The 16,105-nt window shown below is 40.0% G+C and overlaps 1 protein-coding gene across 2 annotated transcripts in view; it reads right to left on the bottom strand.

Annotated features, from left to right (window-relative positions):
• The window catches only part of LOC122872159 (E3 ubiquitin-protein ligase Midline-1-like), a 64,469-nt gene that overhangs the window by 16,015 nt on the left and 32,349 nt on the right, over positions 1-16,105 (bottom strand). For both annotated transcript variants that reach the window (XM_044188010.1, XM_044188009.1), the window contains exons 2-3: positions 12,811-13,604; positions 615-710 (exon numbers count right to left, since the gene is read on the bottom strand). In XM_044188010.1, the coding sequence (XP_044043945.1) occupies positions 615-710; positions 12,811-13,536 (822 nt within the window). In that variant the 5' untranslated portion in view covers positions 13,537-13,604. The remainder of the gene's footprint in view (positions 1-614; positions 711-12,810; positions 13,605-16,105) is intronic.

Genomic DNA, 16,105 nt, shown 5'->3' with positions numbered 1-16,105 from the left:
CATGTGACATTCATTACAACTCTGCAGCTCAAGTTGCACCTTCACATCTGAAATTTGATATTTAAAGAATAGGGCTGCAACAAGCAATTCTTTTCATTATCGATTAATCGATAATTGATGTCAGAATGCACAAGCACAAGACTCCAGAGCCCAAGATTACATCTTAAAATTTTTGTCTGACCAACACTCCTAAAACCTAAAGATATTCCATTTCCAATTGCAAACAAACGAAAAACAGCAAATCTTCACATTTGAGAAACTGGAACCAGATAAATGTTGGCATTTTACTTTTGATAAATGACAAAAACGACTAATAGATTAGTTAATTTTCTGCCAATCGACTAATTGATTACTTGACAATTCTTTCAGCTCTAAAATACAATACTTTTTCAAATTATATAATAATTTCATCCAACCTCTGTAGTCTTAGCTAAAGCTGCTAACCTTAGCTACATGCTAAGCTAAAGGATACTGATCTCACTCTTGAATCTTTATATACATATTCAGTGCCATTATACATTTGAACAACAGATCAATAAATTCTAAACAAAACTGGCATATTGTCTAGACAATATATAGGTCAGTTGTGACCTCGGAGGACCACGGGGACTCACCTCTACATGTTGACAAGTCTGGATCAATTTCCCCATAAGTGACTCCAGCTCGTTGTTCCTCTTGATCAAATTGCTCAGGTTGGAGTCCAGGGCTTGCTGTAGCAAACACAGATAAAAAGACAACAGAGAGAGTGAGAAAAGAAAAAGAAATTGCTGGGACATAAAGAAACAGACATGAAGGGCAGAGCCGTAAATCAAAGGGGGATAAAAATGCAACGTATTTTCCCCCTTAGGTTTCTCCGCTTGCACAAGTTAAGGAAGTTGTAAGACAACCTGAGGCGCTACATCACAAAACAAAACAAAAAAGTTGTAAAGCAAGTGGAAAAAGACTACATTCTAGAAAACACAAGACAAAATGAGCAAGAATGTTTGATTCCTCAGTGCAGATTCACCAAAAAACAGCAAACAGAAGGAATGTTTTCCCCCAACTCTCCTTCTTCACAAGCATCCCCGGGAGTTGCATAGCTTTCTTTATTCTTATTGAAGCGGTGAGTTTAGTGTCCACGTACCTCTGAGCGCGGGTGATACCCTTCATCCCTGTACTGCCTCCTCATCCTGCCCCGTCCAAGCCTTCGACAGAGGATCCTACTCTAGGAAAGGATGTGACTGGGACAGCCACCCCACTGAGCACCAAGCCATGCGCAGACCCGGCCAAGCGGCAAATTAGGCATCAAAAGCTTTCCCTATGAGAGCACGCAGCAGCGCTCTCGGCTAACGAACCGGCAAACAGCTGACAGCACGTCAGCTCTGTCCCTTAATGCTCCTCCCTGTTTTTTCTTTACCTTCCCTCCGCCTTTTCCCCTTTTTTCTCTTTTCCTGCTTTTCATCTGTCTGGGCACAAGCTTTCTCCTTTGCTTCCAAGACTGTCATATTATTGCCAAACCGAGCGTGCTTAAGCCGCTCTGCTGCCACGTCTCCACTGTCCCGTTGAAAACTTTTTTTCCAGATAAATTTAAACTCAGACTTGGTGAATGCTGAGATTTCCTGCATGTCTCGAAAAACAGTGTGAAGGTGCATTGGAGCAGCGAGGCCGGAGCAGCAAAAGATAGCTTCACTGGGAAAGCACAGGTTTCCAAATACATCTTGAATTTGGGTAAATCATATGCTTCTGTTAAAACTGCAAATTGCTTGACTTTAAATTGAAAAAGCCAACTAGCTTGATATGCTACATTACAATTCACTGAACCTTTCACCACTTTTTAGCAGCAGTGTAAACAAAGCCAGGTTTGGATGTTATGTTGAGGATTAAAAAGGAGCTACCCCAGAGGGAATATTAAATAAACAACGACAGTAAACACAGAGACAGTGAGGGTTTCTGTGTTTTTGTGTGTGTGCTGTAGTGGCACTGGGGGCTTAATGGATGACCTTAATACGGCGATGACACACAAAAGCAAAAGCAGCATACAGGTCTCCGAGAGGAATGTGACGCTGTCATCACTAATATCACCCGTAACGATAAAAATAAACTAAACCTCTTGAAGGATGATGAGGAGGACAAGCATCACAACAATAAGTCAGCAGCTGTGTGACTCATGCATAGAAGGAGAAAAACATTCATAATTCTGTCTACATACTAGCATACTGCATAAAAGCACATGTTCAAATGCAAACTTTACATCTCAGCATGCACGCGATCTTCAGTACATGAAATATACTGTGACATGTACACAAGGGAACAACATACAGCATCTCAGGGATTTAAAAGAATGGAACCTGTCTCCATGCCTCTTTTGTGTGTGTGTGTGTGGGGTTGCATTCCTGTTTGTTTGAATGTGTATACAAAGCAAACACACATTCACTCTGTGTGTTTGTTTGTGGTCAGAATTGGACATGAAAGGGTTAACCCACATCTACAGCGTCTATATTGCCAACTAGCATTAATCTCTTGGAGCCCGCCTGCCCATCAGGTTGATCACCTGTCAATCATCCTGCTTGTTTATCCGCAGTATCTCTCTCTCTCTGTCCGATTATCCTCCTTTTCTGCTGCCAGTCCGAGCCGGATTTTCACCCCCCCAAAAAAACAGCTACTGTGCAAAGTTAATCTCTGCTCTGAACCAACTAGGCTAAGCCATGTTGATTTGATGAGTTTTTAGATATACAGTAAGCCAATGGATTCAGATTAACTTAGCGCTGAGCTGCATGGATGCTAAATCATTTCACAAACTAAAACCAGTGGCAGAAAGTACATGCACTCAAGTACAGCACAATTTCGAAGCAAGTCCATTTTATGCAACTTCCTGCACTCTACTCCATTTCAGAGGAAAATATTTTACTCTACTGCACTCTCTACTTAATATAAAATGCAAGAAAAACAAGAAAACATTTAATTACAATAAGTTTAGAACAAGACATAGCCCAGAAAGAGACAGAAGATAAGCCAAGAGTCTGCAGCTAGCTGCTCTGTGAGGCTTTAATGCTCATTGTGAAGAGAATCAAACTGTTAGATGGATAAAAGTTGAGGTCCAAAATTTGTTTTTGATCTTTAGCAGTCAAGTGAAGGAAAGTGGCCAGAGGGTGGTGTCAGAATAAAGGTCTATATCAAAAGGGTTTTTCATGTTGTGAGCATGGAAGTGTTAAGATATACTGTATGTATTAAATAGTTTATTTGTGTAGGCAGAAAGGTCAACATGTTACAGTCACTTGTGAGATGTTATATCATAGTGTTGGGTGAGCAAATATGTGGTAAAATGAGCTTGAGAGATGTAAGAAATGCAATCTTTATTTTATCTGAACATTTAGGCCTGAACTATTTATAATATGTATGGTACTGGTTTTCATTTCTGTACAGCTTAAACATCATCTGTGTCTTCATCAGAGCAAAGTAGCATAAACTGCAAGTTAATTTAATACTGACAATGTAGAACTAATCTAGCACCTCTGTTTTAAACTTACTGCAGCTTTTGCATATCCTTCCAGTTTGCAATTACTGTATGTACTTGTATTTTTACATTGCGGTATTGCAACTTGTACTTAAGGACTAACTTAGCTCCAGGCTGAACAGCAGTGTTTTGCTGTTCTCTCTGGCTGAAAGTTTCAAGTCAGTTTACTGACAACACCCATTGCATGTGCTTCGTGGCACCTGTAACCACAACACACTCTGGAGTACACTTGTACATCACTGCAACAAGGTGAGAAGACCACTGGAGGTTACCAAAAACAAGATTTTTAGCTGTTTTTTAAGTAATGGATCTGAATACCCAAAAAATTTGAATGAAACATATACATAAACATATATTTCTCATAGGTGGGGTAGCCTGCCATGCCTTACCTTTTAAAAAAGAAATCCTAATAATGACAGGGTGGTCAGTCTCTAATCCACACAGTTAGATTCATGGCCACTTGGCAGCAGACACAATTCTCCCTCAATTGTAGGAGACGAGACGAGTAGTGAAATTGCTTGAAATGTAAATATCCTTCTAAAAATAAGATTTATTTTCCTAAAGTATGGTCAGCTGACAGAGTTAGTCAGTTTGCTGAGTTATTGTTTTGGGGGTTTTTTAAGAAAGCTGGCTCCTTCAACAGCATCTGCTCTTAATCAGTGGGAAGCTGTTCTGCTGCAGCACACTCAGGTCCTCTCACAGCTTCTTCTTATATCACCCAACAAGAATCCACTCTTTGACACAGAGGCAAACTTTGCATATGTTTCCTCACTTAACGTCTCCCTGTCGGCTTAAAAAGAAAAGTTGCGCGGCTCTATATTCTACACTGTATCAGTTTTTGTTTTTTTCCTGGATGATTTGTACCATTTCTATCTAAATGTGTAAATCCCATTGTCATCTGCGTATGTACTGTTCATGTGTGCAAGAGCGGCGGTGGGTGTAGGCCATGAGTGAGCTAAATCACTCTAAAGCAGTGCTTGATAAGCTAAGAATGTATGCAAGGGGATCAGACACACACACACACACACACATTCAACCATAGATGGAGACAGGTAGGCAAGTGAACTGAAAACTTCAGAGGAGCTACTTCTTTTCAAGATTTGCTGTAACACTGAGCAGGATTGTGTTCTCAGGAATCCTCACCTAACTGACAGAATTTCACTTCATTTTTTTCTTTGTTGCTAGTGTGTGTGTTGGTGTGTGTGTGGTGTGTGTGTGTGTGTGTGTGTGTGTGTGAAAGAGAGAGATCAGAGAAACCTTAGTCATAGAGATGAAGACAGAAACAGTGAGACAAATACAGAAAGGTGGACAGTTGAACAGCAAGACAGAAATTAAAGAGAGCTCTAATCATAGGATTCATCATTTATTTGTTTACTGCTGTGCTTTACAGTGTGTCAACCCATCTTTACACACATCTACACTCCATTCTCTTATTGCTAAGTCATCATTGTATTGGGTGTTCTGTATCTGATGGAGGGCACCGATGTGTTTGCTCGACACCCAGACCAGCAAGCTCCTCTGTAAATTGGAAACAATACGTGCGAGTGTGTGTTTGTATCAGTCTGAGAGAAACAGAGATGACTCCTGCAGGGGGAAAAAAGTGGCCCTGACTCAAAAGCAAAGCACAACAGAGAAAAAAGAAAATGCAGCAAGGAAGGAACATTGTACTGGGGGAAATTGGGAAAGGATGTGTGTGTTTGATTGAGAGACAAGAAGGCCCCAAGCAAAAGGAACATTCAGACAGAACAGAAGGAAAGAAAGTAGACAGTGAGTGCTTAACAACGCACTGTAATAATGTAAATCCAAATAATGGTTTTTATTTACTTCAATTTAAGAGGGGGGGGGGGACTGGGACACATTTCATGATACCTGAGTTTACAAAATGAGTATTGACGCTTCACTTTAACACGTGATGGAGAGTTAACAGACAATGTACCAGGTTAATGGTAAATATATCCACACAACAAGAGCAAACATTAGAGTTTTTCACTCCCATTGTTTATATCCTGCAGAGGCTTTTTTTATTTGTCCTGTTTGAGTAATATATTACCAGTGATTGATGACCTCCTAAACACAAATATCTGGCAAATATAATGTTGTTTCCTCACTTTATGAGTTGGCAAAGATTCCCTGAATGCTCCCTTACACAACAGACATTAAAACATGGGATAATAAAGGTCTGCAAAGGATGTAAACTGGTTGTATTATTCAAATGAAGGCAGAAAAAGGCTGTATTTCGCAATTCCATTTGCAAGAGCCTTTGAAAGACAAGCCTTGTCAACCTGTTACTCTTTGATCTATAAATGCAGACTTTGCAGGATCCCGCCCCTAAATTAGCACCCTTACAGTGACTACAATCAAGATTTGTATATTAACAATAGATCACATGGCTACTTATGTGAAAGGTGTCGCTTATAGTGACGAACACAGAGAACTCTCACCTTTTCTTTTCATCTTTTAGCTTATTTTTTGGTTTTCGAGCCTGCAACTTTACTATGTTGGTTCGCTCTCACTGCTTCCAACAGCAGCAGGCAGCTGAATTATGCTGCAAAAAACCCACTGTACGCTACAGGCACAGCACCAAGCAGCACACAGATAAAGTCAGCGACTAACTGGTGAAGAAACTAAAGCATTTAGCAGCTAAAGCGAGAGTGAATATTGGACTTCAATTTGCCAGGTGGCCAGAAACACATCTCCAAATGAATGCTGATGATGCATATCTGCTGTATGACTAAATAACAACTGTTTGCCAACAAGTATTTTCACCTTCATCAGATGATAATATCAATGTTGTGTTTACAGCTTGTTTCCACTGCCCCCCAGAATCAGCTATTGCAAGTTTAAGGGACCTTAGCTATAAGGGGGGTTTGTGATTATATTAAAAGATGATTGAGCCATTAAGCTTTATTTTAAAAAGTAACTTAATACCAGACTGAAAAGCTACTTTTCATTGCCCTCTGTGATTCAAAGTTTCAAGTCTGTTGCACCTCTAACCATGACCTAGCACTCATGGATTTGATGCCACATTGTACTGACACACCCTTAAGTACACTTACCTACATCACTGCAGCAAGGTAAGCAGTTAAACCACTGGAGGTCAGACAAACAAGATTTTTAGTTGGTATTGCTCTTTAATGATTCACTTTAAAGGTCCAGTGTGTAACATTTGTGAGGAGGTACAGAAATGGAATATAATATGTAAAATAAGCCACTATTATTTACATGGGGCGTTTTTTTTTTTAAATTGTCAACATAATACCATGAACTATATTAAGGTAGTAAGTAAGAAAGTGTTTTCACAATATAAAAGATGAATGAGACAGCTGGAGCTTATCAGCAAAGCTGTGAATCAAATGTTATGTTTTGTGTCAGTTCATGTTTTATTGTGCATGTTGGCACTTGGCAACCTAAAGTATGTCACACTAAAAGGCAGCTGATTAAACCAAATGGATTACTACATAAACACAACAAACCTATGATTTGAAACTAAAGCTAGCATACACACACACAACAGTGCCTATCTTTTATCCTCATGGTTCTTTCTCCTCAGACCCAGACCCAAGGACTTTAAAAGCTATTTCCAGCAGCCTTCTCAGTCAATTTCCTGTGACGAGGGTAATTTTATCTCTGAAAAGAGATGGGTGTTCCCACAATAACCTCCACAGCTCTTATCAGACACCCCACCACTGCCACTGAAAAAAGGAAACTATTCCAATCATCTGATAGTCTTTTTTTCCTGTGCCGAGTGGGGATATCTCAAATTTCAGTGGATCAGGGCAAAAAGTGATATGCATGAAATGGTCCGGAAAATATGGCCAAAACAGTTTCAACTTGTCAGACTCCAAAATGAAAGAAAAACATCATATCTGAGTAAAAGAGGGGGGGAAAGGACTGCCTGTAACATCTTAAGTATTTCAAGTTTTAACCATTTGGGTTACCTGACAAACAGAAGCTTCCGTGCCTGTGCTGTGCCTCCTCTTTTAAGAAGTTCCCCCCAAAGTTTTCTGTCTTTATGAATTGAAAATCAAATGTGTTGTACAGCATAAATATTGCATGGCAGTTGGGTTGTTTCCCATGGTAATTAGCCTGGATCGAGACCTCAATTTATTTCCTACCCTGTTTCTGTTGCTAGTTCAAAACTCTAACTGTATGCTACAAAACTTTACCTCTTAAAAGCCTCAACTCAATTCAGCATGGCTAGTAATTAAAAGTAATATATAGGCTACTGTACAATTAATCTAGTTGAGGAATTATTTCAATTAAAACTGACATTTTATAAAAGGCATAAAAAGATTACATTAACATTTGCTTGTTTAACATAATCATGACTGAAAGTGAGAATACTGTTTCAGTCAAGGTTTGTTTGCTTAAATAGTGTGTGGGTTTACTGCAAGCTTTTACTCTAAGTGTGCCACAAAATGTTGCCATGCACAGATAAAACAAATTAAGTTTATTGAAATGAATTAAGGTTTAAGTGAACTGACATGTACAGAACTCTGCTTTCTTCTTTGAAACTGAAATTAGCCTGAGGCTGAGATATAGTTAAAGCCTCACTGTTGTTGAGGAAGCAGCAAAATGAGTCAGTCAGTGATAGAAAAAAGTTAGATATTCATTTTGTTTGTTTGCTGTTATTTCATCCTGCTTAATACAGCCACCACAATGAAACTGAACTTTTGTCTTTAAAATTAATAGCTCCATGGTCATTTCTGACATTGACGACTCTGTTTCAGCTGAACAGCAGTGATGATAAAACCCATCTGCAAATATAAGAAAAAAATAAAAAACCTGATGGAGTTAGTGAGGAGGGTCAAAAAAGTGTCAGCTGATTACATTAATTCATCATGATGCCAAAACTTCGATCTAAGAAAGGCAATTATCAGGGTTTGTTAATAATGACTTTACTGTGCAAAATCATTGAAATAACACAATGTAAAGCCTGTTTTAGGGTTAGCTGTTCCTTTTAATAGAAAAAAGTTGCATGTTGAATGTGTTTCCTTCCCTTTAATGCTTAGCCTAGATTTTATGAAGGTCAGCTCAAGGCTAACAGGGTCTTAACCTCGTGGTTTGTGTCAAACTCATGTCATGTGTCAGTTGGCTGCTGTGAGGATTTTGAGGGCTTAACAGGTCAAATCCCCTCCTACTTTCTGCAGAAAAGGCACCTTTGTTTGCTGTGTGTGAGACAGGAGGTGTTGCCTATTTCTATCTTCAGATTAGTGTAAGGGTAGAGGGCAGATGGGGGGGTCTAGTGCATGCGGTTGCAAACATGCATGGCTTGCGTGTGTGTAAGTGTGTGAGAGAGCATGCTTAAAGGTTATGAAGCAGTCATACGTGCTTTGTTTTCCCATCTGCTCTTACTGTCCTCACAAGGTACAGTGACTTGTGTCAGACGGCAGCACATGATTTATTTACTTTGAGGATTATAAATAAAGCATTGTAGGCTACCAATAATTGGTGCATACTTATGACGATTACAAAAATAATTCATATCACTGTTTTTAGATCTGCCAACACTGTGGTTAAAGTTTGGTGAGAAGCACAAAACCTACTTGGTTAAGGTAGGGAAGATCATGGTCAAGGTTAAAAGAAACTAAAGTTGACTTTTGGAAGGAAACGTAATGTGAACAGCACTGCACAACAAAGACAGAGAGCAGACGCAGTGAAGTTTAGAAGAAAAAGTTTTAGTTCTGGTCAGCAAACTGTGACACAGAAGGGTTGTAATGCATTCATCTATGCCTTTTGGGGCGGATTATTTTACCTAAAAATAATTGCCACAGAACCTACGTATATTTAGCTATATTTAGCGGATAATACTTGAATGCAGTACTTTTACTTGTAGTGGGGTATTTTCACAGTGTGGTATTAGTACTTTTACTTAAGCAAAGGATCTGAAAATTTCTTCCACCACTGCCACTCTGGCAAAGCCTCCAGGCCCTGCTACCATTCAGACTACTGCCATACAGTTTTATTTTCATTAATGAGAAGGTAGTTATGTTAGCTAATATGCACTGAATATTTCAGTTATTCAAATTCAGTACAACTCAATAATATACAGTTTATACTGTAATCTAGTTTGTCTACTTCTTTTCCTGTGGTAATGGTACTATTTTTTCCTTTTAGAGTTATTAAAAAGGTCTTAAAAGTCATTAAATTTGTACTACAATTTGCAGATACCCTGAAGATGTCAGTTCATCAAAATGGATACTTTTCAATTATCGATGACAGCTGGGAAAAATCAATAAGTACATTTAGTTTTAGCTTTAGCTAAGGCTAGCTGTGGCTATCTCACCAGCTAGCTTTAACTTGATATAGCTCTCTTTCTTTAGCTGTCTAATGGGCGGTCTCTGAGTGCAGTAATATTGCAGAAGAAAGTTTTTCTCTGCAGTTCGTATGGACAGTCTCCCAAAGCTGTTAACCCCCAATTGCTTTATTTCAAAGACATGTTCTCTGTTCAGCAGCTGTAAAGGAGCCACCAGCAGGGATGAGTGTGTACATGAAGTCCTTAAGCAAAGGGTGTCACATACAACTTGCACCTGTGCTTCACACCCTCTCATACAACCATTCATGCTACTTAAAGTAGAATATTTCTTCAGGGGTGGGAATATACATGTACTGCACATACATGTGTACATGAGATTCCCAGTATGTCATGTGATGTTTGTTATAATGCATCTAAGAGGCATTATGGTTGTGCATCTCCTTTACTTACATTTTGCAACCTGTGAGCATATCAGGCGAGGAGGAATCTGCTATTCCTTTGTTTCTTGCGTTATAGCAGATAATTAGCCTGTATGATAACTGCTGGGTGCGCTGACCTGGGCTATGCTACGCTGTCTCTCCGGTTGAATGGCGAGAGAGGGGGAGAAAGAGAAGCATGGTAATTAGATGATGCACTGACCTGTAGCTTTCCTGCTAATTATTCTCCTGTGCTTAAATTAGCTGAAACACGATGAGAAGGTACAGACACACACATCAACTGTGATGACAAAGGACATCACACCCATCACTGGTGGCAGTGATGTTAAAAAAACAGCATTTTACAGTTTTACAGTCATCACAGTTTTTGAAAATACTAAGTATTGGAGGAGAATTTTATTACAAAGCTGCTATTTTCAAATTAGGCACTAATGTTTTAGTAATCAGAGCATCAGTACCTTTCCTTCTGTGGGTACCGCACCTTGGAATCAGTTATGATTCAATTTCTTCCATCACATCACTAAAGGCATGCCTCCTCTCTGAGGACGTTTTACAAACTACTTCACACTTGAACATGTGTTGCAAACCTCTGGTAAAAGGAAAAACCTGTTTCTCACAGGAGTCACACCATGGCATTTCATTTAAAGACGCTTAGCAAGGCTGAATAAACACTTTGAGTGAGCGTGCAGTCGGGTATTTCTGAAACTGTTCCCCGGCGCCTTGGAAAAGTTAGATGCATTTTCTCGCTCATCATTCGGCGAGAAAATCTGTAATGTGTAACGAATGTGTGGGGTAATCAGCATGGTCGAAAAATGTTTTTGTTGGATGAGTTAATCAACGCTGTTTCTGAACCTGAAGAAAACTTTTGACTTTGTTTTCACCCACATGGTCAAGTTTGGCCCTAATAAAACTGCAACTGCTGCATGTTAGGGGTTACATAACTGGAACCAAGAGATGAGTGTATATATTACCCTGCGCTAGCCAACTTAATATGGCTCCCTGGTATATTTTGCATTGATTTTAAAATTCTTCAGATTACTTTTAAGGCATTAAATGCCCTTGCTCTAAAAATATATCATTGATTAGTTGACCCCGTGTCAATGGATGGGGCTGTGCTAGTCTCACATTTCAGCTGGTCAACAAGGGTGAGCAAGCAAATGCAGTTAAAGCCCCAGACTTTAGAGCACTCTGCCTATTGAAATTAGACAGATCTTTTGTCTTTTTTTCCCCTAAAACATTCTTAATCTACTTAACATTATTTCTATCCACCTTGAGATTCATCATCTCATTGTTGTTGTTTTTTTGTATTAAGACTGCAACCAACAGTTATTTTAATTATCAAATAGCCTGCAGATTTTTTTTTCTCGATTAATGGATCAATCGCTTAGCCTATGAAATGGTAAAAAGAACAATTGCAATTTCTCAGAGCCTTTGGTGATGTCAGATAGCTTGTTTTGTTCTACCAACAGTCCAAAAAAAATTGAATTTCTTTCAATTTACAATGATATAAAACATAGAGAAGCAGCGTTACATTTGAGAAGCTGAAGTAATTAGTCAAAAATGACTGAAACATTTATTGATTATCAAAATAGTAAAACAAAACAAAAAAAACTATGAATTTTCTGCCAAATGACTAAACTGACTAACTGTTGCAAAGCAGTTAGTAACTTTGGAAACTCCACCAATTTTTTACATTAAGGTCAGCTCACTAGTCACGGGGAGTACGAATCAGCCACAATTTTGAGAAAATAACCCTGATGATGTCATCAGGAGGGAGGGTCTGATGAAAAAATGCTATTGGATGCATTATGTGAAGTGTAGGATGTAGCATTTTTGGAGCTTGAGGCACTAAAAGTCAATTAATCTCAGCCCCTGGTTCTATGATTTAGACCTTTTTTTAACCTGTTTTTCGCAAGGCCCCGGACTTTATCAAAGTACAATTCTAAATCAATGGAGCAGCCCTTTGTGAAAAGCGCTTTATTCTCTGGGGGCAGATTATTTATTAGAAGAACGGCATTCGGTGGATATTCCAAGTAACATTTCCTTCTGCATGAGCTCTGGTGTAACACACACATCTATGCACACACACACACATACTGCCTCTATAGCCATTTTCAGCACACTCTAATAGCCATGCTCAATTAAGCACACCTACACCCAGCAGGCAGTTGGCGCTTGTTAACCTGCAACCTCATTGAAGACACCATGCCTCGTCACTAATGACATTCCCATATTCACTCTGTGTGCATGCCTCTGAATACCCTCCTGGTACACTGGCATGGTGTAGTGATTATGCTAATTGCTTAATTATTCAGGAGAGATAATAAGTCAGCATGAGATGATAAAATCTCACTTGATAATCGAGTTAGATACCTGGGTAAGGATAATAGGAAATTCATACTGCAGAGCAGCATAAAATTAAAGTTTAAAATTCATTATAGGTGATAGACAAATAAGGGAGAAAATCTATTAGCCTGATATATCTGTCGTTAGAGGCCACAGGTTAATTAGAGCTGATTTACAAGAGTTCAAAGGCAAAATCACTCCAAAAAGCCATTATTCACATAGAAGCAAATGTAAAAGAAATTGCTAAAAAATTAAAAACAGTCAACTTCTGTGCTTACCCTGAGTTTTTCATAGCGGTCGCTCAGTGCTGCCACCTGGTGGTCCCTGTGCCTTCCGACCAGTTTGCACAGCGAGCAGATCAGCTGATCATCACTGACACAGTACATGTTGACCTTCTCCTCCTCGTGCTCCAGGCACTGGAGCCCTCTGAGGTGGGAGTCTGGCATGGGCTCGATGAGCCGGTGGCCGGTGAACGGCTTCTTGTTTGGGTGCGTCGCTCGGAGGCACTCCTCGCAGTACGACACCTCGCACGTCACACACGTTTTGACGGCATCCTGCGGCGGGTCCTGCTCGCAGAACTGGCACTGGACCGGTTCAGGAGGTGTTCCTAGGCTGGACATGGCGGCGCTGACGGGGACCAGCGCCAATCGGTTGCTCCCTTCCTCTCCGGGAGAGTTGGGCCCACTGTGGGGCGCAGGCAAGGGCAGAGGTAGAGGCAGCCCAGCTGAAGATGAGGCCCTCTGAACTCTATCAATAATGTTCTGCAAGGTCACGTTTCTCTTAAGTCCTTCTAGTCCACGCTCCGGACTCAGGGAAATGACATATCTACAGGTGGGGCACTGGAAGGCGCCGATGCTTTGAACAGATTCGTTGGTGGTACAGTGGGAGATGAGGATGCGGTGGGCGCAGCCGAAGCACAGGCTGTGGGCGCAGGGGAGCAGTAGAGGGTCTTCAAAGAGCTCCAGGCAGATTGGGCAGGTCAGCTCTGACTCCAGAGTGTCCATCCTGCTCAGAGGAGGCCAGGCGGGACCAGGCGCAGCGTCAGCGTAATCCAGAAGAGCCGCTCAGCTGTCTGTAGGCCAGACAGATAGATGGGGGAAAGCAGAAAGAGAGAGGAAAAAAGGAAAAAGAAAGCACAGGGATTTGTGATTAAATGGTGTGAAACGGCTTACTTCTCACTGCCTTCTTGGGAGGGCTTATATCTCAATGGAGCAGACCACTGAGTGGACTTAAAGAATGGCAGTGTTAAATGCTGGATTTTCTGTTTCAGTTTATCTGCGTGAAACCTGAAAATGAGAAATGATATCTTCAAAGACCAGACAAACAGAATACTTTAAAAAGTTTTGTATGTTTTATCATCAGACATTTAGATATTTTAAACCAACAACAATGATGGAATAATTCTGTATAGATTTCAAAGAAACAGTGAGAAACACACCAGAAAACAACCACGTAGGACTCACACAGTGCATAGTACCAAACTTGATATATCTCTTCACCAATGGCAACAAATCTATTAAAGAAGCAAGATTCAAGATCTTACAAGTGTTAGTGTGTATGGCGGCCTCATTTTCTATGGAATACCCAAACACACCCAACTGCACACTGAAAATACATACATCACATCATTGTTTGTCTATTGGTTCAGCAATAAGAACATCATCAGAAGACCACACATTTCTAAGTTTCAACATTATACACACTAGTGCAAAATTAGAAGTAGTGCAAAAAAATAAGATTAGTACCAAAAGAAGATACTAGAATTAGAACTAAAACTAAATGGAGCATGAGCTGTACTGACTCTTACTGTACTGAACACTGAGGGCCAAACATGCAGTTACCCTACAATTATCCTGTGGCTTTTGTTTCAGTTACAGTACTGACATGCTGTTGACCCATTTTTTCCCTCTCATCATCCTTACTGATGCTGGCTCTGCAAGAAGTGACACTTTCATTTAGAGTAAGCTTGGATTAACAAGACTGCTGTTTCGCAGCAGATGCTAACATTTCAAACGTTGTCATTTTGTTGAATGCACCATCAAGGAAGAGTCCATGCTTACAACTGTATTGCCACAAGCCAATAAAGCAGTCTTTGTAATGGATCTGCATTCGCATTTGTTGACCAATGACTGCTGGGAGGGAACTATTTTGTTTAATCGTATACCCCTAATTTAGAGGTTTTCAAAGTGGGAGGCGGGCCTCCCCAGGGGGGCTCAAAACAGTTCCAGGGGAGGCTCAGTGAATGGAAGTGAAGAAATATTACATTAGTTATCAAAAGGAGATCACATAGAATAGCCTAAATGTATGTTATTTGGTTAAAGAGAGAGTTCAGAGATACAGTAGTTTTGGGGAAGTTAACTGTTTTTCCCACTTTCCCACAGTCAGAAACCAATAAATGCCTTAGGACAAGCCTTTTTATGTATTTGGTGTAGTCTGAACTTATGTCAAACAGCAATATTAGGCTATCTTGGCTCAATTGTTGAGTGTCTATGGGATCAAATAACATCAATCATGGCCCCATAGGTATCCAGGAATTGAGCAAAACTAAGCAAGTAAACTAAGCTTTGAAAACCGCTGGTCTAATTTATTGTGCAAAAATAGCTGCGGCAGCCAAATAAAACCAGGGGCGCTGAGAACTTATTTCTATCTTGGAGTGCATTCTTGCTCAAATCATTTTAATACAACTGGTATCTAGTTTTTAACACTGAGCACTGGTGTGGCAGTAGGGTGTGGTTTTGATATTTGGTGCAGCAGTGGCAGCTGCAGGCACAGCTGTAGTCAATTGGTAATTAGTGCATGTCCGGTTATCCCCCTTGCAGAGGAGCTGAATCCTGCCATGCGTTCCAATACCCATATTTAGTCTGACTCTGCATGCTGTCCTGGTTAAAAGAAGAGAGTCGGTTATTTAGAAGTGGTGGCTGGTGTTTATTTAGTTTGTGTGCGCCTGCAACTTAAGACACAAGTCAGCTAACCTTATTACAACTAGACTGACCAGCCTGCGCTTTTTGCAGTGGATATTCTGAGCTCAAAAAAGTAACAGAGCTTTTGAGAAAAGTTCTCCACTTTAGTTACACCAGCTTTAATTTGAAAGTGCTGTGGCCAACATAATGCCTCAGAGGGAAACCCACACATTCACACAGGTGACTTCAATCTACCTCAAACAGCACCCAGTAGTCAGTATCTTATGACAAGATTTCCTGGTTATCACAGCCATGGTGAGGTTAGAAGATTTTAAATGGGGAGCTGTCTGCTGTTTTGTTAATTGTAAAATCTAATTAAAAACTGTCCAGAAATATTAACATTTAGTGTGATTAAATACATTTGTAAGCCCATAAATAAGTGTGGCTGGATTGGATCTTGATTACTTCATTCAGTTTTATCAATCAGTCCAAAAGTTGTCTTACTCAAAGTTAGAAATTCAATGCTGCATGCAAGTTCTGTTTTCTTTGTTTCATCTTCATTTCTGAACTTAGCCAGAGGGCTGTTGATAAAACATCTGTCAGTTAGTTTGTGGCAGCAAATTGGGATTTCACAAAAAAAGCTTTCAACACACAAAAAAAATACTTTATACTA

This window comes from Siniperca chuatsi, linkage group LG24 (genome assembly GCF_020085105.1).
Source record: "Siniperca chuatsi isolate FFG_IHB_CAS linkage group LG24, ASM2008510v1, whole genome shotgun sequence".
Taxonomy (NCBI): domain Eukaryota; kingdom Metazoa; phylum Chordata; class Actinopteri; order Centrarchiformes; family Sinipercidae; genus Siniperca; species Siniperca chuatsi.
Note: the sequence above shows the minus strand (reverse complement) of the source record. Positions and strands in the feature narration are given on the sequence as shown.